This window comes from Conger conger, chromosome 2, assembly GCF_963514075.1.
Source record: "Conger conger chromosome 2, fConCon1.1, whole genome shotgun sequence".
Lineage (NCBI taxonomy): Eukaryota > Metazoa > Chordata > Actinopteri > Anguilliformes > Congridae > Conger > Conger conger.
Window position 1 is genome coordinate 19,298,899 of NC_083761.1, and position 26,375 is coordinate 19,325,273.

A 26,375-nucleotide genomic window follows, 5' to 3' on the forward strand; every position below is an offset into this window, starting at 1 on the left:
CTGCAGAGACCTAAAGGATGCATGTTCTACCATTCAATAACGTTCACCAGCCAATAATGCGGAAATCAGAGATAATAATAGATGGTTTGTTTCTTGACACAATTCCGTGTGAACAAATGGTCAAACCCATCCATTCAACGACTTCTATTCACTTAGCTCCACAAAACGTCGCGCACGCAGTCACCTAGCCATCTAGCTATAAAGACTCGCACTAAATAACAACGCTTTCCTCACAAGGGATAAGGATAAAATTGGTCGCCTTTCGCTATACTTTCAAGCATTAGCGTAGCTAGCGTAATGTGGCGGTGTATTTTCAGGAGATAAATAATTGTACGCCGTTTTCGTTTGAAATTTGGGAGTAGGTTAAATCATATCAAAGAAAGCGCTATTTGTGTGTGAAAATACATTAAAATCTTGTTTTTCGTAAGCAGAGCAGATCACGCCAATCGCACACGGTCCCTAACCTCAGTGCTGCAGTCAGTTTGACAATCAGCTGATGATAGCTCGAGCTACTGAGACCCCCCCCCCCCCTCCTAACTGAGCAGCAAATAGCTCGCCATCTAAACGAGAATCTGGATAATTTTACATTTTACGTGTAATTGTGTTCCATGACATCGTTAATATATCTAATTAGTCTATGTTTCAGTATCGAAATCAAAGCTTTGAACGGGAAGCGTTTTCCACACGTTCACCACATGATGTCATTTAAGTTACCGCTGAATAGGTGCGCTAATGTTAGCTGGCTAGCAAGCAGCTCATTTCAAAAACATGTCGTCGCAAGTCCCACTTCATCTTCGACAGGTTGCCATTATAAATATCAATACCGTTACCACATATGGCCAGCATTCATGTTGCGGAATAACATTAGACTTAACATTAACTTCATGGTACATGCTGCACGTTAGCCTACTAATGAGTTCGCGAAGCATCCTAACAACCTAAGCAATAACTTATAACTACACGATAACGTTTCTAACGTTCGCTTGCTTTCCAGAGATACATGGAACCAGAGCGAGCAAAACACAAACACCACTAACGTTAACGTTACATACAGAAGTGACACAACGTCAGAATTGCTTACCTGTTGTGGTTGTTATTGTTATGGTTGTTGAACTTTTTATTTCGAAATTTCCTTTGTCTCTGATAGCTTGTGTTCTGAACTGATGGAAACGTCGAAGCATACCCGTGTTCACATTCTGGTGAAGAAAACATTTTCAGTTAGCGGAGCAAACGTAGGTGTCGATGATCCCTGCGGCCCTGTAGAATTATTTAACAACAACATTTTACTTAAATTAAAAAATGAAATTATTATATACACATTTAAAAAATGCATAAATAAATATAACATGGAAAAATACAACGGTATGTATGACTCCACTCTACTTGCTAACTAGCTGTTAGCTCATCGCGAGGATTAATGTCATGGTTATAGGTTCTCTTCTAAAACCCAAACACGTTTGTGGGAAAATACAGAACATTTTGATCCGCAAAATGTGATGTTTTCATTGATGGAAAATAAAACAAAACAGAAAAAATGCAATTCTCTACCAAGTAACATTAGCCAACTACATACCTCTCTCCCTCCTTTCTATGTATTCCGCAGCTTCCAATAACATCTGGATATTAATAAGCTGCACTGCCGTCATCCTGGATGTAGCTCACTGGCAATGGTGTTTTATAGAAATATTGCTGTACAAACAACTTTCCGATTAAAATAAACAATCGTGTTTCATATAGTATTGCTTCGGAGGTAACTTTAGTCCTTTATCTATTTTTTCGTATAGCTTGTCAGCTGGCTATATCTTGCTACCGGAATACCGAAATATGTCTTACTCTTAGCAGACGATAGCTAAGTTAGCTTAGAGCTAACACGTTCAGCCAAGGTTGGCTTTAAAAAAAAATCAATCAAATTAAGATCAGGATAGCAAAGTATTACAAATTCTTAGGAAACAAACTACTACAAATGGTATAAAACTGATATAAACGATATAAAAATTCCCCCGAAAGCCCAGAGCCTGCAAAGTCCCTGCTGCTTGTTACTACTCCTCCCCCAGTTTGTTTACTTGGCTTCACAGCTGAGGGGCGGATACTACCCCCCGCGCAAAGGTCTATGGGATATAGAGTCCATTCCCTTTTCATTTGACGATAATAAAACCAAATTCACCACATTAGTAATAACATATACACTTTCCCAGCTAAAATTATAGTTCAATAAACAGTACGACTAAATAAAAAGGCATCAAACCATTTTAAAACCTTTACGCCAATCACTGGTGAAACATGTTAAAGCATCAATAAAGCATAAAAGCGTCATATTACGATGCATGCGTACAAATAATAACGGTTTATTATAGGACAATATAACTAGATTTGCTGAAAAAAAGACCTGCAACGGTGTTCTTTGTTTCTATGCATGCTATTTTCGATTTAGCTGAAGCTTTGACTAATGCCTACACATCCCACAAATCCGAAGAACTGTCATGTTTTTCTGGACATCTAAAGCCAGGCCCAGCAACACATGACGTCACCAAAATGGAGACGCTTGATTGGATAACCGTGCAGTTAAATCCAGCCAGCTAACTCGTCTTAATCCAATCATAACGAGAGGCTTTGCTCCATGTGGAAACCATGTGAGTACTTCTGAAAATACCAGGAAGCATAGGTATACACAACACAATTCAATATTTTAGGTGCCGTTTTATATGGGGCTTGGATTTTAAAATTAACTATTCCACGTGCATATTTTCTTATGGTAAAGGAAACTGCACTTCTGTAGTGACGAATAAATGTGTGTATATTTTGCTGCATCAAATTTATGCTGGTAAATGAAAAATATTGAAAAACAAACCCATATTTCATCTAGCTATATCTTACATTAGATGTACATAAGCCAAAATACTACGATGAATGGGTCTTTTCTCCAATAGGGAAAAAAAAGGCTCACATCCGTTAGATGCATATACCCTTTTGCACACTACATCGCATACATGTTAGACAATATGGCATTAGGTTTTGCAGTATTGCACGTCGTTATTACATGCGAACACCAATGAAACATTTTCGGTTTCCATTTAATCACGGGAGTGAATTAACACAAACATCGGTGATTGTCGCTCCTCCGGCTCCTGTCTATTAATGCGTGGCACTGTGGCTTATTAAAAGTACAAGATTTTGAAAGATGATTTGCTTATAGGTGTAAGAGAATATAACCTACATCAACATTGACTATTTTTCTATGAATACAAAAAAAAAAAAAAAAAAAATGACCGCAGCAGGTGTAATTCAGCTTGATGTACTCGATCATGAAACTCTGCCACGCGTTAAATGTTGAATGATGCATTTTGTCATTTTAAAAGCCACCCAAGAGCAGTATTCGGTACAAAGGCCTTGTTCTAGTGTGAACCCGTGTCGTGTGCGCTGCTTTGACACCGTCTTTCTATTTGACCCAATAAGAAAATGACGTTAATAAACTGAATTACGAGATCACATTCAGTCATTAGCCCATTAACCTACCTTATCAATCCGTGTTGACCACGCCTGTTTTGATTGCTAGATCAGAACTTATTTCATCATGTTTGCTAGCTATTCAAATAAAATATACAGTTCTCGATAGGGATAGGGATTGCCCATTAGTTGCCTGGCGTGGCGGTGACGGCAATATTGATATTGATAATAAGTTTGGGGAATGTTAATTTATTAATTTAAGTTTCATTGTATCGTTACCTGCCTGAGTGCCAACATATGAGAAACTATTCTTACTTGGCTGTTCGCATATATGCTGTTTCCCTTCCCAATCTCGAACTGCAAATCCATTGCACTGCCTTCAATAACGAAATTGAGAAATAAGAAAACCAACGCTTTTCTTGTGATTAAAAAAAAAAAAAAAAAAAAATCTTTAAAAGGTTACCATAATCGCACATCATAAGATTACATGCATAGTTCTAGTCCATCTGCCTACTTGCACGTAGTTCGTTTAACTCAATCCTTTGTTGTCTGAGTCTGTTAACAAAGATATTTCTGTATTCTTTAGACAACTGAAACAATAACTTCCACAACACACAAACTGACTTACTTCCATCTTTCTTTTCATTATTTTCAATATAACTCGCTGCTTCCAGCAAAACTTGCACATTTTTCAAAAAAGTGTCGATCTGGTCCATAGCAGAGTCATTGGAGTTGAAGACGTCATTGAAAGGGCAACTAGACATGTCGCAAACATCTTGCTGATCCATGGAAGTCTCGGACTCCAGAAATACATCTTCGGATTTAACCTCTCTCTGCTGCCTTTCACTTCGTACCATTTTATATAGCTCTGAGTTTATTCTCCCTTGAAAATGAAGCCTTTCGTCAGGTTTTCTTGTGTGTTGCTTCTGGAGAGAGCAATCAGTGAATGACTAGGGAGGCAATATATAGAATGGTAGTTCCCATTGATTGTCGCATGGTCCTTGTGCCCGCTGGTTAAAACGCTCCACTTCCCATTTCCACTTACCTCAAGGCTTGGACATAGGTGACCGTGAGCAGACATCATAGACATGCATATATAACTGCACTCAGTAAGCACTTTATTAGGTATTTATTACTTATTTTTTAAAACTTCTACTGCTGTAGCTTATCCACTTATAGTTATGATGCGTTATGTATTCAGAGATGCTTACCACTGTTGTAATGTGTGGTTATTTGCGTCTTTGATTCTCCTCCGACAAGGTGTTTCTGCCTGAAGAACTTCTGCTCACTGGAATTTTCATTATTATTATTATTATTATTATTATTATTATTATATAAATAATAATAAAACCATATCCGCCACTTCAATGCACAAATGCATTGTTATTAGCGGGCTAACACTAACAATCTATTCCATGTCACACTGATAACTTACCCATATAGCCAATGCAATGAAGTAGGCCTACGACGTAAAGAGTGAAATATTTAAATGCATACATGGACACCTTTGAACAGTTGTTATCGATAGTTTTAGCAAACAAGCTAATATGCCCTGAATACGGTCTAATTGATAGGCTACTTGAAATATGTGCTGTTAATGCAGTCTAGTTATCTACGTAGCTAAAGCTATGATGAAGTCGTAAAATGCTGTTAATTATATCAATATCCAGTTAGCTAGCAAGCCTAAGCGATTTGACTTGTTCACGTAAGATTGATTATCTGTACAGGTCTTTTGTACATTGAGTATCAATTACTCAAGTTTAGATTTCTACTTGGCCAAGCTAGCAAACTGACATAGCTACATTATTACTTCAGCTTGTCAGCTGAACCGCGGTAGTTAGATGCTACCTCATAGAGAAGATATTGGACGCCGTGCTTCATAGGCTTTCTATTGTAAAAGAGGTATTAGAATTCAATATTTTGCCCAAAACTCTGGACCAATAGAATCATCGTTTCCAAAACTTCTAAACATAATGAAATGTATTTCTATAATTTAAAAGACTACACATTTTTCCGTTATTTGAATTATTTTTCCTGTGTTTTTATTGTACCATCCGATTTGCAATACTGGGGTCACTTGAACATCCAAATTACCTGAACGGAATCTATAAATCATAATTGTATGACGAGAATTAACTCTATTAATATAGTTTTTCTGTAGTACAACCAAACAGTGATTGAATTAATGATTGTAGGTTGTATGGACATATTCCTGATAATCTATTGGAACATTTTGATGGGAGGACAAGAGGACATGTCAAAAGCAAACAAGCTTGTCAAAGTGCAAAATGTAGCTAAATGGGTGGGATCCCTGTCTCACAAACACAGTTCCAGTGGTCCCCTTGGCAGGCTTATCATCAGATGCCTCTTTCCTCTGTTCAAGTGCAGACAGAACAGTGCAGCCCTTTCCAATATCCGCCACTTCAAAGGGACAGCAGCAGGCTGTTAGGGTTTGATGTGAAGTTCACAGAAAACTCTAAAGTTCAAAGCACACGAGAATCTGAACACTCGAAGAGAAGAGGTGGAGGAAAAGGGGAGAGAATCATTCTCAGATCTCAGACCGTACAGAAATATTCAGTGTTTAAAAAGATGCAAACAGCCCCCTGAGTAGCCTATGTGATTGTCTTGCATTGATCACTTGACAATATTTGCCAACCTCTCATCCTTTGTCTTCACTGATTGGATTCCCCTCACCTCTCCTGCCTGGCAAAGTACAGACAAAGAAACTAAAGAGGGTGTCCATATATAGTGTAATCCTGGATGGCAGATGCAGGTATCTGTCTTACTCCTTTGTGGCCTGGATTCAAGGCAATGCTGAATTGTAGTGATAATGCAGTAATAATAAAGCAATAAAATACATATTTAAAAAGTAGTGCCTCTGCGTCCAACATCTTATAAATAAACTCACAAATAAGAACACATTTGTATGTTTAGTTGTGCTTCAAGAAATTATGCACTTAAAAACTGAGTGCTTTGGGCCAAATAATCTTTTATTGGGTTTCTAAGGAAACCTAATTCCAAGACTGGAAAATGCAAGGGCTGCAGATCAGCTGAATAAATAAAGCAAATAAAGTGGGGGAGCATATTCTAAAACAAAAATACATGATAATTACGACAGGCTATTCAGTTCATAAAGCCTTACCATTTAACCACAGCCTTCTCTTGCATTCAAAGTGTAAGTAATAATATACACATAAACTTGCCTTATTTTCTGTCATGATAATTGTGGCCTTTCTGTTCAGCTTCTCAAAAGATATTGCAAGACTAAGATCTGTAGTTTTCTCTTTATCACAGTGCAGGTGTTTTTTGAGGGCATGACCCAGGCTTCTAGCCAGGAGTGTTTCAGATGATACACACTGAACACATGAGTGGCTAATTGAATTTCACCATGCTGTTTGCGACCGTTTATAGCCCCCTGTTACCCGTTATCATGCATTTAGTTCAATTAAGACCTTTTATGTCTTTCATTTAAGGGACATTTTCATTTCAAACAAAGATACGCCTAGCTGTAAAACTATACATTAACAGCCAAGTACACATCAGGGTAGCCACAATCAAATTGTTTAATAACAACATTGCAATCTTTTGATTTTCAAGGGTGACCAAACCCACCCTGTTTTACAAGAAGATTTGTATAATTTGGCTTGTAATGCAAAACATAATAACACTATCCAATAATATGTAATAATAGCTTATAAAATATGCCTCTTTAGAGACAATAGAGAATTTTATATTTTGTTGTATTTTATCTATTTCCTGAATTTTTGATGCAAAAGTGTTATTCACAAGCACAATCCACTTTTTTCCACAGAAGAAATCCCACAGTATTCTAATATTGATAATAATAATATGGTTGGAAAGGAAAGACACAACTTAAGTATAGTGGTAAACCTTGTTGGTAAATCCATAACATGAAACTTTAACATTTGTCTAGTTTAACACTAGTCTTTCTTAAGACATCTGTGTGTATATATATGTATGTATGTATATATAAATACAAACAAGCATTTGTGCATGAACTGAAAGGTCCATTACATTCTTAAATGACAGTTAAAATGCTGTAAAAAAAGGGTATTTACATTGTTATATTGCCATTACATTTCTTATTCTGGATTATCAAAATTGTATTTTAGTAGATATATGATAGCATTTTTAAACGAGTGTTGTTATGATGTATAACTACAGTTGGCATGGCACTGGTGCACTAGATGTTTTGGACATTCATGGATTGCTGAAGTAGGGTCTTCATGACCCTTCACCTTCTCCAATACCCCAAAACATATTTGCTTTGAAGAGTAAATAGGGCATCTGTTTACATCCTTTCACCAGCTCACTGTTTTTCATATTTTGTTTGGTGATCACTGTTCTTCCTGGCTTAGATTGCACGATGTGAAAGTGCAGTGAATGAACACACAAACAACAATCAGTCTTTGCCAGAGCACAGCACAAAAGGTTTTATTATGTTGTGCTATTTGCCTTCTGTGGAGAAAAAAAAAAAAGAAATGCTAAAGGCTGATTTGTGTAAGCATTCCCCTGTTTGGTACAGGAATGATTTTGGTGTCCATTGTCCACAATGTTTGTCCACTTTATGAGAAACAAACATTTGCAACAAACAGTTGCACGGGTGGTAAAAACGCTTTTTTGCTTGCTTGCTGTTTGTTACCTGTCAACAGTTTTTAGACTGATAAATGAACCTGCTAAAAAGAGACAATATAGGATAATTATTGTTACCATGCCAATTTAAGTTGCATGCTTACCGAAATGTGGCATGCCCCACTGTCATTCAAAAAAGCTCCTTAGAAAGATGTTGACCTGAATATCTGTGGAGAGTTTGTCAGTATGTCCTTTAAATCTAAAGTCCTATAATGTATTGTTTTCGATAAAATAAAAGTAATACACTTAAAAATCTGAAAGAGTGCACAGATTATGCAGATCTCAAAATTAAAAACATATGGGCACACATTTGCAAAGGCTCACAGTCAACATAAAATATATCCTTTAGCCCATGATCCTTCTCAAAGCAAAACAAGGTTTTCCATTTTACTGCATTTACAATTAAACCGGATATTAACCGTGTCTTGGTGGGGATGTAGAATGCAATGTTAGCTGAACTCTGTTAACTGATATCCCCTTTCCCACTGAATTCTAAGACCACACCAGCGTGAGTACTGCTTTGTTTGTCCGTGTGAGTTCTGCTTTGACAAAGATGTTTATCTGCGTGCATTTTGAGACATTTCACTGCTTTCTTTTGTTTGGCAGGAGCCTGTAGTACCCAGGGAAAAGCTTTCTGAGTATTAGCTTTGTCAGGCAATTTTTCCTCCTTCCTCCTTTGTAGTCTTCTCCCACCCTCAACACAGCATTCAAAAACAGGCCGCTCCAACACCTTACCTCCTCTATCACTCGCAACGAAACCTGTATCTGAACTTCCCACCTCTTTGAAGACCGTTTGGTCTCTTTTCATCGGCAGCCTTTTTTAGAAATAAGCCGGCCTTCGCAGGGATTTCTTCGCGTGGCGGAGCCCAGAACCTGCTCGGTGGGAAACGCCGTTCTGCTCCCTGGACAATTGGCCTTTCGCTCCCCGTGACCATTGTTTCACTCCTTTCCCAAGGAGAGCCATCTGGTGACAATAGCACCAGCAAAAAAAAAAGAGAAAGAAACAGGGGGAAAAAATCACAGACAGAACGCCACCTCCTTTTAATTAGAGCAGATGACGCGTCTTGGGATCCTGTTTGCTGGGGGTTTCGGCTAACCTGTCATTACTGGCAGGCTCGTCGTGTTTCTTAGCTCATTAGATCGCTGTCTGCTGTCCCTTGCCCTGCCCCTCTGATAAGGAACACAAAATGAGCTGGGAGGCCCCTGGCATGGCAGGGCTCGTTGAAATTATAGGGGACGGAGACGAAGATCAGAGAGCAGGTTGACGGAGCAAACTTCCTGGCTGGAGTGACCTCCGTTAGGGCTGCCGCTCCCAGGAGCCCTTGTGCCTGAGGGCCTGGAAACACGAAGGCACATCCCGTTTAATCTTCAAACGTTACTAAACCTCAGGGGGTGCGGCTCCAGCCAATTCTGAGGTATTAGTTTAGCTCTTCCCCATGCTCTGGTCTTTGACTTTTTACACGCGTGTTTTATGTGTACTATACAGTACAGTGCAAAACATGTACAGCGTTATTTAGTCCTGGAGTCACGGGACATGCAACATACCACTATGATTTTGACTTTTTTGTCGAGATTTAATCAACATTTCCTTCTTCATTGTGACTCAACTTAGATGCAAATGCTCACGAACATTTTGGCAAGTTTAGCGATCACAAAAAGAGGATGTATTTTTAAGTCAGAGTTAAGTAAAAATCACACTGATGTTTACATTGATGACACTCATGTTGCACATCTCAGTCAAGTCCAAGCATATCACGGCTGGTTTTTCATTTCCTATGAAGAACGACTATGCACTAGATGGCAACTATTTTAAATAACATGAAGTGGATTCTTTGGAAAGTGAAATTCTTTTTTAAGAAATGTGCAATAAAATGAATGTGTGATGTATCATATGATGCAACATTTTATATTCAAGTTGTAAACCTAGGTCTCTCTCTCTCACTCACACAGTCTCTCTCTCTCTCTCCCTCCCTCCCTCTTCTCTCTTGCTCTTTCTTTCCTGTGTACTGTAGGGCACAAAGGAGGAAAGTCTGCATGGAAATCTTGTAAGCGCTAACCTTATCCCAGATCCTCACCAATGGCATTATTTCCATTATTTGCAAGGCTTCAACCATGGAAATCCCATTATGCTGAGACAGTCTGCAGGAGGTGGGGGATGGCAAGATGAGAGCTGAAATCTAACTGTTAGCACTTTTGGCGGAATGGTAAGAAAGGGACACGAGCATTAATATTTCAGTATTTCCTCCTAATAGCGAGTGAAATTATTTTGATATGATGTCTGTTTCAAGCTCTCACTGAAGTGTTGAAAATGGTAAAAAAAATGTTTTTTAAAAATGCACGAATGGGCTCCAAGCAGATACACCCATTTAAATTTAGCATGTTTAAACCGTATTTCTGTGTAAAACGTCACACATATATTTACTGCCCTATAACTCATTTTTGTCTGAATCTTATCATTCTAAGGCCTCATAGTGTGTTTAATATGAAATCACCACCCACTAGGTAAACACATTGGGAATATCAATCTATTGAAGTATACATTCAGAATACATTTTATTGAATTGAAACCGGACTACACAAATTGTAGTTTTGGCCTATCTGAAGTAAGATGGTACTATAATACATGTCGTTTAGATTGTACAGGTACACATTGCCTAAACTGTGCATGTGTAACAAGGACACAATCTCTCCTTCCAAACTAGCTGTCCATTCAATTCAGTCTTCAGTTAATGCCAGTGAGGCCTTCCTGAATATCTACATCACGGCATGGTCTTCAGGATCCTCCTCATGCTTTTCACTGTGACAATTTAATTACCCTGTTTAACCCCGTTTAGCAATTGTGTGAACATCAGTTGTCTTTGTCCCTTCATACTGATCAGTGCAGTGATAATTCTTGTATTGTTTGCTTGTCCCTACATTTGATGAAATTCGCTGTTCTTCTTGACTTTGACCATATTTACATTGATGGATTTGTGGAGAAAATACAAATTTCAGATGATAAAAATATGTGTACAGAAATGAACCTATGCAATTATAAATCGCTTTGGATTAAAAGTGTCTGCCAAATGACTAAAATAAAACGTAAATGATTGCTTATATCCTCCAAAAAAAGAAAAATAATTAAGAGGAAACTGAGAATTCGCCTTGATTGTAAAATGTGATTGAAAGGAATGAGCAAAGTTGGCTTTGTTGTGCCTTATTCGAGCTCACTGAATGAAGCCAGCCAAATTTTTTCATGGCGGACCAGGCGGGACTGTCTAATTCCAAGGATACTAATCCCAAAACCAATCTACTCGTCAGGGTTTTCCGCAAGAACCAGGATGGCCCTTCAAACAACAATGGGCGCACAGAGAGAGGGAGAAAGAGTGTGCACAGAGGATGATTCTGCCTGACAATGAGCCTTCCGTTCAGCGAACTTGGGACGCCTGTTACACCAGACAATGGGAGGGGGCCGGTCAGCTTTAGCACCGGCTCAGTCAAGAGCGAGCAGACCGGTCCGCCTGCAGCTGTGTCACAGGGTCTACCCCCTTTAACATCTGCGCCATTCACTCGCCTGTCATCCCAGAGTGGTGGCTTAATGCGCCCTGCAAAGGTCCCTGTGCAACGCAACCATAAGCTGTGTTATGTGGTTGCGGCAATGTCTGTCCATCATCTGTATCTGGAGAATATTACGTGCATATGCGTATTTAGGAGACTATTAGGTAATGCCTGTGCAATTTTTAAAATAACTGCCGCCAGTTTAATTTGTGTGCATTGTATCAAAACAATTTATAAAGGAGGCAATAGTAACCATTTTCAAGATAATGGTAACATTATCTTTCAGAAGACATACAGTCATTTCCAAAGCGGTCTCCCCAATCGAAAAAAGTGAATAATTTGTGTGACCAATTTCCAAGAATCTGTCTCTCCGTGCAGCAGACACTGACTTCCATTGTTCTACAGAGAGGGGGAGAAAAAAAGTCTTTCAATAAAAAAGTTTGTATTTCATACTGGGGTCTCACAGCTGCAGCAGAAATAAAAGATAGCCTTTGAATGGAATTTATTTCCGTCTGACAGTCTATTTGCATTGTGCCTTTGACTGCTTAATAAGTCATTTTTGCGGGCAGAAAGGGAGCTGGGGTTGGAGCGAGACCCCTCTCAGTGCGGTCATGCGCGCGCGGGTCGGGGTTGGAAGGCGAGACAAAGGCTGCAGATGTCTGCCTCACCACAGATGCAGTTGTGGTAGTAACGGACTCCTTGGAGAGAGCACGCCCTCCTATGGAGTTCATTTCAGCACCCACTCCCCCCCCCCCCCACAAAAAAAATTACTGCCAGAGAGAACGAGGGGGACAGAAAGAGAGAGAGGCCCTGCTCATAACAAGAAAGGCCTAAAAGACACAGAGGAAACCATGAATAGCTGAGGACGTCCTTGTGGCCAGACGTTCACAAATCAAAAAATGAGGTTGGATAACGGGGACGTATTATTTTCAGAGCAAAAATGCTTCTTTCAGAGCAAAGGTCCTTATACGCTGCCTCTGAAATATGCGACGCAAAATATTTTTGTGCATGAAACTATACTGTTGACAGAAAAAACTACCGTGACCACACAATTTGGGGCAACTCATTCTGAGAGTGTTGAACCTAATTTGTTACAGTTATGGAATATACATGGGGAAAATAAACCAGTATTTAAGTTTAAGAAGTAAGAAACCATTGGTTTGATTTAATAGTTCATTCACTGGTTGCAACCTGTTGCTTTAACACATTTTGTTGCACATTCCTTCACATATTGGCACAGACAAGGGACACACAGAAGATACCAAGCATCCCCCTCTCTCTCACTCGCTCACTCACACACTCGCACACAATGCATTCCGTTTCATATTCACTCTTGTCAATCATTGATCACTCATTTGACTACATCAGATCACAACCTAATCGGATTATTTCTGCAGTTCTGTGACAAACCTCTTCCTTCTCCTGTCTCTCCCCCATCTCGTTCTTTCCCATTGCTCACTAAACGGGCCATTATTCCCAGGTTGTTTCTGTGTCCTATCTTCCACCCCTCCAGGCCTTTAACTGGAAGATGGGACTACAGGAGATAACAGAGATAACAAAGATTTGTTTTCTGACTTAATGAGATGTTTTAAATGTAAAAATGTAAAATAAAACATGAATAGGCACAATTGCCTAGCAACCTGACGTAACCAATCTTAGCAATATCGACCGATGCCATTCTGACCAACCAGAGTAAAACAACTGAAGTACTATCAGTTTCCAGACTGTATAAACCCCCCTGTAAATGATGCAATCTTTGAGATGATTAACACACTGAGCAGAACTCGGAGCTCGGTGTGGTTGCTATCTTCTCCCAAGTGCTTGTATTAAAATAGCTTGTGAACTGCATCTTTGAGTCTTCCCGGTGTTTACCCCCAGCTGCTTCTCCTCTGGTTCCTCCCATTCTTTCAATGTCTTCATGTCACAATATACAACATACATGCAACATGTAGACATTACTCTACCTTAAAGGCGCTAATGGTTAATCTCCCAGGATCTCTTGCAGGTCATAGAAAGTGATAGGTGAACTGTGAAAAACTAACTGGCTACGAGGTGCCTTGGCCTCTCCATATGAAGTAGCCCACATAGGTCTGGCTGGGTATTGGGAGTGGGCTTGTCCTGAGAGCCTTGTGTTACCATGCAGCTGGGTGTAGAAGCAGGAGTGACCTTTGAAAGTGGGCCAGCAATTCTGTTTGTGAGGTGGTCAGGACAGGGAGCAAACAGGTACAGTGCAGGCGGGATGAATCTGATCCTGTCTAATCTGCAAAGCCCTAGGCTTCCCTCCTGGCACACGGCTGTCACTGAGGAGGACAAGGACCGTTAAAATTTCCTTCCACTCCCCCTCCAAAATTTGGCTGGCAGCCAGTGGAGAAGGCTCATGGCAGCAGGAAATTAACCTTGCTGTTTTCAGGATTCTGTGCGCTAATCCCTTTTTAATTTCGAGTTGGGGGCAAAGAGAGGCACGCCCAAAACAACCTCTTTAGGTGATCTGGTCTGTTTGCTATAGGCAGGTCAGTACATTCTCATTAAAGGAGTTAGACAGGTCAGTGAAGCAGCCTCAGGTATGTAATATTTGGCTTGGGAACGTTGGAAAGCTTTTGCAATAAAATAATGTGCCTGCAGGTTGTCATATTCCAATGAAAGATAGACAACAATGGCTGTATTATTTTACCAATTATAAGTTTCCATCTACCCCTTGAAGTCTATGGAAGGAAGGATTTTGTATTTGTGGCATGCTGATGTTTTAGGAAGACAACATTATATAGGCATATATGGTGTACAATATCTGTCTAATTTTGTTTCCACCTGCTTCTAATCTTTATCTTTTCAAAAACTAGTTACGAAAAGTATAGTAAACAAATGCAAAATTAACTAATAAATTAACAAATACACAAAACGGCCAGGACGTTAATAAACCGATCTCCAAAGTTTCACAGGCACAAAGTCCCCCAAGTAAAAGGGGGGGCTGAAAGGGGGCTAGAATGTACTAGAATAAATCAGTGTCACTTAGGAGATCTTAAACCTCCATTCAAATGTTTTTGGGTGACATTGAAAAAAAAAAAAAAACCCTCTCTGGACGTGATCTTGAGGCATCCCACAGCACTGGGGCTGTGCCTTACTGACCCCTGTCCACAGAGACTCCATTCTTACAGACAGTCGGTTGACAACTGAGGCATGCGCGGCCTCTATGGGAGAATGGGCCTCTCCTTGCGAGAAAGACACCAGGCGTCTCCATTAAAAGCTTTGTCTCCCTCTGGCCTTGTACGTGCTCCTGCCCATCACCCTCAGAACCTGGATGACCTCATTCCGGACTCCTCCCCTTCGCCCTGTGTTTGCAGAGACACACCCATGTACCCATTGTCTAAGTCCCAATTGTAGCACCCAGATTTGGGGGTTGCGGTAATGCGGGGGTGGGGAGGTGGATGGGTGGTGGTCTCCCAACGTGCCATCTGCTCCTCCTGCACACCCAGCCTCTTCCTTCCTCCACCTCTGGAGAGGGGAAAATAATAATGGGAGTAACTTTAGATACACTTACTGTGAACAAACATGCTTCAGCTCTAACCATCAACATTTGTATACTGTTGAGGAACTGAGTGAGTTTCATTTTCACAATGGTTTAATTTGGACCAGAGTGGACATGTGCATTGACCCATGACCTAAAAAACATAATTTGAAGCTAAGAGCCCTAGTTTACAGCCTTGCCTTACTGTGGAATGTTTTCCAAATGATGCTAATTAGCTAGCTTTACCAACACGAGCAGGTTTGCAGTCTGTTTTGTCTTGTGTTTGAGAAACTACACCCAAGGTGGTTTGTCATAAAAAAAAAATCCATTGTTCCTTTAGCTTAACCACCTGTTATTTACATGCAGATTCTCTCTCAGCCTGCTTTGTGCTTTGTAAACAACTCCCACCCTCACCCCTACCCCACACCCCTCTGAATTTGCACACATCTCAGAAAAGGAACGGGAAACTCTTGAATGCGATCCCCTCCCCCTCAACACACACACACACACACACACACACACACACACACACACACACAACACATGCATTTAATCTTGGTCTGAACACTTTCAATTCATGCCTCCTCTGCTCACAGCCCCCCAGTACCTGGAGTGGTGGTGTCTGTATAAAGAAGGAGGGTGGGGTGGGGTGGGGAAGGAGGGTACGCCAAGCCTATCATGTTCCTTACCACTGGAAGGGCATCCATCTGGATCTGAGCTGGGACATTGTTTTGACACTCACAGCAAGGATCTGTCTGGAGTGCACTGTGGGACGACCCCTCCCCCTTCCCTCCCTCCCTCCTCTCTGGGATCGGGGGTTTGGTCACAAGAAAGTCATTGAAACCACATTTGTGAAACCAAGGGTTTGCTGCCACCCAAAAAACTGGCCAGTGTTTCATCAGTTCCATGAGAAAAGATACCCCACTGAGTGTGGCACACAGTACATATTATAATGTATTTACAATGGTACATATGCATGTGAAAGTAAGGTGAATATTTTATTAATCTGTGTTCAGCATGTGTGTGTGCAGCGACAGCACATATTTTGATGAGAGACTGTTATAATGTAAAAGATTACAATAGAGCACCCGGACATGATTATGACTTTATATTGGAAGAACCAAAGTGAACAGGTTTTTGGGTAGATGGTTTCTCTAAAATCCCATCCCATATATCTTGATGCATGCCAGGGATTTCTTTGTATTTAATCATCAAGTGGCCACAAAACAATAGCTTAAATCTTCATCACACAAATCATTTTAACACGAATAGAACATTTACATAACTTTGCAAGAGCAACACCACGACAATCCCCCAAGGCCTAGACATGGACATGATTCTTAAACGATTGTACAGCTTTTGAAATGAATAGTGTGCTGACTTTGAAAATGACCCTTTGTGTTCATATGCATTTAATTTCAGAAGCGATAGAAAGCACATAAATGCCATAAATGTAATATTAATTTAGGCATTTTTCAGTGTCTTCCAATGGTACTAGGCAGGAATGCCTGATTGAAATAAGAGCTCTTCACTGAAGCTTTATCTGAAAGAGGATTGGGTTTTGAGTGGGCTTTATTGCATCAACACTTTGAAGGATTACTATTCAATTCAAAATTCTACTCAAAATGAAAAGTGTTCCAGGGAGAAACAAGAGCAACAAATTGGAAATATTGCCAAGAAACAAGAGCACGCAGCACGCTAGACTTCTGATGCGTCACTTGCATATTTCCTGTATTGCATCCCTGGGAGGAGCCACAAAGGCACACTTTCAACATCTTTACCAAGAAATGGAAGGCACACTTTCAACATTTTTTTCTTTGCCAAGAAATGGAAGTCACGCTACTTTTATTGGCTGACAATCTGGCATAATTTGAGGGATGTTTTGAGGTGCCAGAGACCTTATTAGACGGAGCTTTTAAATCGATACTTGGATCTTTATAAAAGCTTCATCCCACCTTTCTCAGTCAAGAGGTGGGAACAGGCATTAATTCAGGATGGCCCAGTCAATTTCTACAATGTCTGGAAAAATATAGCCTGGGTCTGTAGTAGTGGACTGTGCTGTCCTAAAGGGTTTCAGTAGCACTGAACATACTTGTACGCATGTTTGGCTTTTAAGTTAGTCTATAAAGATCAGTGAACTGGAAAGAAAAGAGAAAAATACAGGTTAGCACTATCCATGAAACCCTGAACTGAAAACATATCTAATACCGACTTCAGATAAGGAAACAATGGCTGAATAGACTACAAGGCCATGCCACGTGTTAGAAAATATTTAAGTATGACTAGTTTCTTTCATGTTTAACATTTCTATGTAAAAAAGAAATTGAACCAAAAATCTTGAATAATTTTGGTATATCTGTGTATTCAGCCACCATGTTGAAAAAATGAAATGAATGGTTGTTGGAAATCCTCTCCCCCACAGACAAAAATGTAACTCTGCTGCAACTGAACAATTTTAAAAACAAGCAGTTAATGACACACATTAATCTAAGCTAACAAGTTAAACTAAATTAAGCTTTCTAGAGCAGTTTTTTTATGTCACAGACTTTTCTAAGTTTATTAAAATAATTTTATTTGTGCATTTACATGGATTAGCCATACAGCCATACATCTAAAAGCAAGTCCATTAGATAAGCACTTCCATAGCTTTCACAGGTCAGAGGCTCGACTCATACTTGCATGCCAAAGCTTAAAACACAAACAAAAAAAGGAAAATGAGGCTGTCAAAAACAAGGTGAATTAGAGAAATTAGATGATGCACGTTGACCTGGGATCACCCTATGTCCAGATATGGTAAATTAAAGTTTAGTTCTCAATTTAACAAAGTCAAAATATTCATAATGAATGTTGAATGGAAACCATTCAAAAGACTATCCTAAATTACGTTGAGGAGTTATAGGGAGGTTGTTTAAAAAACAAAGTTAAAGTTAAAAAACAAGAGTTAATGTCAGGTTCTCCCCCTTTTCTGGAAGCTCGACCCATTGTCTGGCAAACTGCATCTGTATTTTTAACCCCTCAGGCTCATCCCACCTCAAAACCTCATGTCGTTCACAGCTTCAATGTGCCTCTTTAGTCATATACAAGCCAAAACTTCACATTATGAACACTGGGATATCAACACCGGGCCCAATATAGTTTTGATTAACGTTCAAAATCCACCATTTCATCACTGGGTAGAATCTCGACCTAAACTTCAGCAATGATGCCTTGGTGGTGGTGCGTGTACCCCCGGGTTTACAAATGAAGCGAATCAGAGCCACCGAAATGTTTATTTGAAAAACGTCCCAAAAAAAAAACAAATGTAGGGTGAAGGTGAGGGGCAGGGTCAGGGTTGGGGCGGGGCGGGGTGGAGGGGAGACAGGCAAAACAAGCAACGGCATGACATCTGGTGACTGATTCCATTACAGGCTGACGGGTGGGCTTTCACAGTGGTGCGGGTGACTTATGCGCGATAATGGCGGCCACAACCCTGGGGCCCCACTGTAATGTCGGTGCCCACCCCATGCAGGAAGATCTATTCTCAACCCTTGTCTCAATGGTCAAAACACAGGATAATATATATGGCTTCAATGCTCTAACACACCAAACAACAAGTATATGCCAACACTGGCCCCATTCTAATGGCCTGCTTTTATGTGTTTGTGTGTGTGTGTGTGTGTGTGTGTGTGTCCACATGTACGTTTATTTTATACACACACACACACACACACACACACACACACATACAAAGGGAATCAACATTGTAATATAACAAACTTGAAATATATAGACTTCAATTCATAACACAAACATTTACCTTTGTCCTACAACTCACTTCCAAAAAGCCTAAATTTAACGCCGTACACTATCCTGCTCACTAGCCTTTCTACAACCTTCACAACCTGTCACTTTTCCCTCTATTTTTCCTTCATTTGGTTACATCACCAAACTGCATGTGACTTGTTATATACCACAATAAAAGTGCAGCACAGTAAAATAAAAATACAGAATTAAAAAATCTATAATCACTTAATCCAGTTTTTTTTTCATATATATGCTATATATCCTTTATATATTTAATTTTAGTAATCTGACCTACAATGCCTTTATAACTATGCTATATCATTTAAGAGACCGGGCATTAATACATTTTCAGCCATAGAAATTTAGACTCTTGCAAAACATGCGTAAATCTGTGATGTCTGTAGAAGTATAAGAAATGAGTACAAAACTAAGTTGACTAATATAGATTTTTGTTCTATAAAAGAAAGAAAAAATAAAGGTTTTACAACTTTTTTGTGTTTTAAAATCAATCAAGGTGTGATTAAAAGGTACTGTAAGATGCGCTTAAAATTCACTAAAACGTGAGGTTCTTTTCTTTCATTTGGCAAAAACGAAGAGAGTAGGAAGGCTCCGGGTACAACGCGACACAGGCTGAAAACAAAGTCAGTGCAGAATGAATAGCTTCTTTGAACACGTGAATACAGGCGGGCGTTCTCATAGACGTTTCACCTGCAGAGACCCCCCAATAAGTATAGACCTATTCAATCTTTTAAAACCCTGTTCATTTTTCTAAACTCCGCTAGCAGTTTTCCAGTGTGGCCCAGAACATCTGCTGCCTAGCTTTCCAATTTGGACCTCGTCGGGTCTCACTGTAGATCAAGTGACCAGGACACGAGTGGAAGGGGAAAGGGGAACACCCCCCCCCAAAAAAAAAAAAACAAACAAACAAAATAATCAAAGGCAGGGATTTTGTAAGGTAGTGAGAATACACAGGAAAATCTCTGCTGTGCAGGGAACTGCAGTCAGTACACATTCAAATCTACCACAGTTGGCCAAATACAATGAAACATGGGGGGGGAGGGAGTGGGGTATGGAGGTTAAAAAAAGGATTTCACATTTCAGGAACCCTCTGTGGAAGAGACTGTAACATCGGAAGAGCTGGCAGTTTATCAGGGACTCGTTTTTCATTGGATACAAATTCCTCCCCAAACATCTCCCACCCCTATTTTTGTGTTTTAACTGAAAGTAAAAACAAAATGGACAATTCAAAACAACCCCCCCACCCATACTTGCAGTGTAATTTTCATCTGAACCAATTGTTTCAAAGGCAAAAGAAATTAAATACAAAATAAACTACAAGCAACCGCCCCCACCCAACCAACCTCCCTCCCCAACAGTCCCCCTTCCGCCATAAAAAAAAACCCCTACAGGATGTGCCCTTTCTTTAGGTCTCTGCCTTCTCCTTCTTCTTGTTCTTTTTCAGGAAAGAGGGAGTGCGAAACTTCTTCTTCTTCTTGTTGGGGGACTTGGAGGGGGAGCTCTCGGGGGTGAGGGCCTCCTCGATCTTCTCGCCGCCCGTGATGGTGATCTCCACGCTCTCGGTGGTCAGCTGACTCACGCGCTTGCTCAGGTCGTCCTCGGCGTCGTGCGAGTGGTCCTTCCCGTTCAGCATGCCGTCCGAGTGGTTCTCTGCGGAGGAACGGGAGCGGAGCGTCACGCGCCCGCCGGGTAACAGCTGCCCGAGGGCCCTAAGTAGGCCACAGCTCCGAGCGGCTGGCGAACGCGACCCTGTTCTAGATTTCGGGTTTGTTATTGCAGACTCCACACGCGTTTGTTATATTTCCACAGCGTGCGAGGGGTGGCCGTAGACGTAAGCCGAGCTCAAACAAACAAACAAATATAAAATGACTAAAATTAAGATGGAAAACAACTAAAAATGGCCATACAATTTCTGTTTGTGTGCGTTGCATACTCCAAAGATAATGCTAAAAACTATTTACAATAATCCTAAACTGCTATTTTGGCAAAGGGACAGTGCCTTGGTGCCATTCTCCTAGCTCAACATTTCAGAAGCCCCAGATCAAGCATAACTGGCGGTGATGCAACCAGTGATGATGGTTATTGCTAAATGTAGAACAGCTTCCTTTATCCAATTGAGGAACTTGTTTGAATGGACTCAATCTTGCTTTAAAACTGATTTCTTTTGACCATGAAAATGACTGCACGACATAGCCCACCGTTTTTTGTTATAAACTGAATAAAAGTAAGGCAGGTGGCTGGGTTCATACTGTAGGTGGCAGGAAGAGCACGGGCAGGAGGGCAGACATTCAGTATGCTTACATAAAACAACTTTCCATAATCAGAGAGGGGCAAAAAAATATGAACTGTTTTATGTGAAAGGAGGTTATTTGGCTTTCAGGGTAACTAAATACACAAAATTACCATTTCATCTTTAGGTAAGCAAGGTAACATTTAATACAGAATATTCAGGTCAGTAACCCTTATAAATCCGCATTCATCAAGCAGAACTTTGATTTGTGACACACACACAAAAAACTCACTCTTACACACTCACTCTTCAATCGCCCTCCCTCATATGTACACACTCCACACATACACCTATAAACACCATACACACACACATCTGCTTATCTCAGTTTGTCTGATACCTTCATTTGCTGGAGTTATTTGGAGAGACTGAGTGTGTGACATAGACTGAGAGAGAGAGGAGCCATCGTCAGATGTTAGCTCGTGCTCCGCATCTGTGGAGGGGGAGAGTTTAGTGTTCACAGACGGGGTTAGAAGGCATGCATAGCTGCTCACTACATCTGGAGGGGTTAGCAGGGTCAATGTGCGAAATTCTGTCTCCCCCAATAGTGTTCAACCGAGTACATGCATCAGCACATGCTTCAGCAAATGGTGACCCGTCCATTCTCTACCTCACGGTACGAAAGTATGAAATGGAAGGTTTTGTTGCCTCAATATCTTTATTTAATTAGTGAAATTAACAAGGAGGAAAATCAGACACTCATGGGATGAGGCGTTGGGAGGAAGCTGTAGGTTAGTCTCCAATGCTGTGTGTGTGTGTGCGTGTGTCAGAAACAGGTGGTGAGCTCTGAAAATGCCATGCCTGCTCTGACCTCTTACACAGCAATACATGATTAACCACGCCGCTAACACTAAACCTAACTTTTGTGGATATTCAGCAAAAACGAGCTGACGCGCTCTTTAAAAAAAATTAAGTAGGATCTGTCGTTTCTCTGACAATCTTTAGCCATCGATCTAGAATGTGGAAAAGCAGACATCTCAGTGCGAGGGATAGGTGATGCATGCATTATACATATCAGAGAGGAAATCAATGCGCAGCGAGGGCTCAAACATCCATGTTGGCTCCACCTTAGGAGCCGAGCGCAGTGCCTCCGTCACGTTTTAAAAGACCCTGACGGTCTAAAGCACTGTACACGGCCAGCGCGCAGCTTTCAGAAGTATTGCTTTCCGCACTTCATTGATCGTCCTCCGAAGCGCCCTCCACCCAGCCGATAATAAGATTACCATTGACCGGGCGTCACAGGGTTCACACACAACCATTTACACAAACACAACAAAGGCACATTTCAGCCTCTCTTCTGTAGAGCTGGGACATAACAGTAACGAAATGAGTTTGAACTGCAATACCCGCCCCACCAGAGCACAGAACTGCCCATTAAAATGCACTTAGAATGTGTATCAGTTACAAACAGACTCAGGGCAGCGTTTGACTGGACACCTCCAGTAAACAAACACCTTTCACTGGGGTCGATTTCCATGGGAACGTTTCATAGTTTCTTTTTTTTTTTGCAGTGAACTAACAATTAATGCTCCATTGTACTGGTGCACACTGTGTGGGGGCCAGTGTTTTTGTGTGTGTGTGCCTGTGTTTTTTGTGTGTATGTATATGTGTATGTGTGTGTGTGTGTTTGTCTGCCTGTGAGTATGTGTGTGTGTGTGTGTGTGTGTACCTGTGTTTTTTGTGTGTATGTACGTGTGTGTGTGTGTGTTTGTGCGCCTGTGAGTATGTGTGTGTGCGTACCTGTGTTTTATGTGTGTGTGTGTGCGTGTCCCAGTGTTTGTGTGTGTGTGCCTGTGTTTTTTTGTGTGTATGTATGTGTGCGCGTTTGTGTGCGCGTGAGTATATGAATGTCTGCGTACGTGTGTGCGTGTGTTTTTGTGCGTGTGTGTTAAACAATAACATTAGGGTGGGATATTGACAGTGCCCTCTCTGACCTTAATTCTTCTAGAACATTCAGCCCTATACATTGTAGTATAGAGCAGGACCTTGGGCTGGGGGGCAGGAGGGGGGCTCTTACCCTCGTGGCCGAGCTGCCGGCGCTCCACCTTCCTCCTGTACTCCTCCATCTCCCTCTCAGACAGCTGGCTGAAGGGGTTCGGAGGCAGGGGCCCCATCAGCTCCTCGTCCAGAATCACGGGCTGTGGACAAGCGGCCAGGGTTAGCACAGTGCATGGGAGATCACACACTCGGGCGGAACAATTCATCTATTCCACACTGGTCACACACGACACCGGTCACACGCGATTTAAAAGAATACGATTTTCCCAAATCGTTCAGCCCTACCACATACCCACATGAGCAATTGAACACACGCTTTGCCTACATAAACAGTGATATACAGTGCAGTCTACGTATTTGGACAGTGCCACAATTGTACCCTCAAATTAGATCTGACAGTCTGCACTTTAACCTTAAATTCATTGTTTTATTTCAAATCCAATGTGTGGGAGTACAGAGCCGAAACATCAGAAATAGTTTCACTGTCCAAATATTACGCACTGCACTATATGAGCACATAAATCCATATCATGTCATATGCACACACACACACACACACACACACACACACACACAGCTACCCAAGCATGCAAATGCACATAAATTCTACTGCACCCCCACACACATGCACCCAAAACGAGAAGGGCACTCAGATTTCAGAAACACAGCAAATTGGCACTCTGCCGAATATATATGGATGTTTCAGTGTGTAACACAGGCAAATGAGAGACATTATTAACATTATTTAGTCCCATCTTCTCAGGCGTAAGACAGATGGATCAATCAACACTGCATTGAAAATACATCATCCACACTGTAGCACTTTGCTTCTAATAAGCGTTTGCTTTTAGAAAGACAAATCTTCACACTTAGTGGATGACTACTGTATACAATATCCAGGAATGCTCGAACACTGATATTACCCACAAACACACACAGACGCACACACAAGCACACACTTCACAATTACGCTGCTGCACCGACCCCAAAAACGTCACCACTAAACTGCCGGAACCCCAGCTGCACGCATTAGCGGGATTACAGCAAACGCACGTCTGCCTTTTAATTCTGTTTCATTATGATTCAATTCAATTACAGTTAAACGAGAGGATCTCCTGAAAGGACCTACGTTAGCCAAAATACAATCCAAGAGGAATGAGTGACACTACGCAGTGGGACCACCAAGAACAGGTCAATATAAAGGGTCAATACAGAAGCATGGCTAAAGATGGATTACCCCATCTAAATGATCCACATACCCCCCAGCAGTCGTGCCAAATGTAATGACTATAGATATTGAATGTTTTCTAGGGCTTTCAATGACCCAACTACAAAGAATAGCTTGCTGCGTGGTAAAATGGCAGGCTACTACACACGTAATCGGTATGTGACACCAAATACTCAAAGCCGGTCAAGGCGGCACTTGCAATATGGAGTGATATACAATAACAAACATCCACATAATGAAATAAACAATACAACACACACACACACACACACACAAACAGAGAACCACTGCATTCAGAAACATGCCATTACTGTTACCTTTGCGTAGACCTGTGGTTCCTTCATGAGATAGAAATGAAAAAAAGAGGATAGTTGAAGGCCTCTATTATTGCACCTGTACCCCCTGATGCTACTTCTAAGGGTGCACTCTTTTAAACTGGGCCAGCAGCTCACAACAGAAGTAGATAGCCCCATCTAGTGGTGGCAACAAATATTTATTAATAGAACTGGCTCATATTTCTCCCTTATGAGAATTCATTTTCCCTGTTAGAATGTATCCTCTGAGCCCATTGCCCACTGAACCTACTGCAATCTGCCATTGATGATGTCCATTCATTAATGTTATAGAAACAACTGTACACATTTAAACAAAAGGCAGTAATGGTTTCTTCAGTCTACTAGTACTTGTACTTCAATACACACTATAACAGAGTTCTCCAGTGGGTCTTCTGTTTTCCGTTTTCACCCTAAAAATAAGCCACCGGACAAAAACCCAAGGAACCAACTGAAATTGAGTAATAGAGTCTAATTACCTGATTTAATTGAACAATTAGGAGTTAATATAGGAGGAGATCCAGTGGTTATCCAGGCCTAGGTTTGGGGACTACAGCACTATAAACCTGACAGTGCACAGAAGTCCCTTGAAAACAGGTTTGTGTTTCCTCTGAATAGAGGGATTTTCTCTGTATCGGTGGACATTTTGGATCCACAGCCCGACGCGCATACGGGGGAAATACTCACAGGTCCCGGGATCCTGTCCACGACGATGCCGGCCAACAGCTGGGACTGGGGTCCGGCTGTCATCAGGTCCAATCTGTTCTGCTCTCTGATCTGCAAAGAGCGCTCGCGTTCAGAGAGAGGAAACAACAAAACCCCCTGCTGTGGGTGTCTGCCAAGCTCTCCGAGAACTGCTGATGACCTGAACAATTGGGTAAACCCAGAGCCCGAGAGCCCATCCTGGCAACCGCCCGTTCATCCTGGCAACCGCCCGTTCCCTCTACTACCGTCGGGCAGGAGATACAGGAGCGTCTGTGCCAGAACAGCCAGATTTGGGAACAGCTTCTTCCCAAAGGCTGTTACACGGCTGAATTTGGCCACCCCAACACTAACATTCCCCTCCTGTTATGTCCGGTCCCATTCCCCTGCCCACGGCAGATGAACTGGACCGTAACCCTCTCCCAATAGCAGATGAATTGGACCGTAACCCTCTCCCAATGACAAATTAACTGGACAGTGCAGTCACATCTGCCCCCCGCCAGCGTAATACAACTGTGCAATATGTATATTTATTTATATATATGATGGTGTCGCCATTGTTTGCATTACCCAGGGAGTTTGTGAACGTAATTTCATAGTACTGGTATGATGACGATAAAGTAAATCTGAATATGAAATCTCTAGAGATAACGACAGGCTGGCCCCATCTGCCAGTGAACCCATATGCCTGCCAATGTTCATTATTTCCATGCTCAATGCTCTTCACTGTGATAAACATATCATATGCTTGTCAATCACTGTTTATTTGGAGGATAGGATATGCCATTTTCACAATAAATAACAGAACCAGGGTTTCAGATGGGCCGGACCACTCATCTTGGTGCCAGGGATAAAGCTTGTCTGTACAATTATGTTTCAATGAGTTGA

General features: G+C 41.2%; 2 protein-coding genes and 1 long non-coding RNA gene across 8 annotated transcripts in view; 1 reads left to right on the plus strand and 2 right to left on the minus strand.

Moving 5' to 3' along the window:
- The window catches only part of mxi1 (max interactor 1, dimerization protein), a 26,793-nt gene extending 22,423 nt beyond the window's left edge, over positions 1–4,370 (minus strand). The window contains exons 1-2 of one of the 2 annotated variants that reach the window (XM_061232898.1): positions 4,073–4,370; positions 1,082–1,196 (exon numbers count right to left, since the gene is read on the minus strand). In XM_061232898.1, coding sequence (XP_061088882.1) covers positions 1,082–1,196; positions 4,073–4,301 — 344 coding nt within the window. In that variant the 5' untranslated portion in view covers positions 4,302–4,370. Of the gene's footprint in view, positions 1–1,081; positions 1,197–1,573; positions 2,042–4,072 lie in introns of those variants that run through there. The other variant, XM_061232899.1, reaches the window with a different exon arrangement.
- On the plus strand, positions 2,512–12,078 carry LOC133122751 (uncharacterized). Its single transcript, XR_009708134.1, has 3 exons — positions 2,512–2,630; positions 10,110–10,301; positions 11,398–12,078. It is a non-coding gene; the product is annotated as an uncharacterized LOC133122751 (long non-coding RNA).
- Positions 12,079–17,682: 5,604 nt separating this feature from the next.
- The window catches only part of add3a (adducin 3 (gamma) a), a 56,021-nt gene continuing 47,328 nt past the window's right edge, over positions 17,683–26,375 (minus strand). For 2 of the 5 annotated variants that reach the window (XM_061228191.1, XM_061228182.1), the window contains exons 12-16: positions 25,473–25,562; positions 24,771–24,791; positions 23,245–23,365; positions 21,568–21,660; positions 17,683–20,587 (exon numbers count right to left, since the gene is read on the minus strand). In XM_061228191.1, the coding sequence (XP_061084175.1) occupies positions 20,343–20,587; positions 21,568–21,660; positions 23,245–23,365; positions 24,771–24,791; positions 25,473–25,562 (570 nt within the window). In that variant the 3' untranslated portion in view covers positions 17,683–20,342. The remainder of the gene's footprint in view (positions 20,588–21,567; positions 21,661–23,244; positions 23,366–24,770; positions 24,792–25,472; positions 25,563–26,375) is intronic. The other 3 variants (XM_061228198.1, XM_061228209.1, XM_061228218.1) reach the window with 3 other exon arrangements.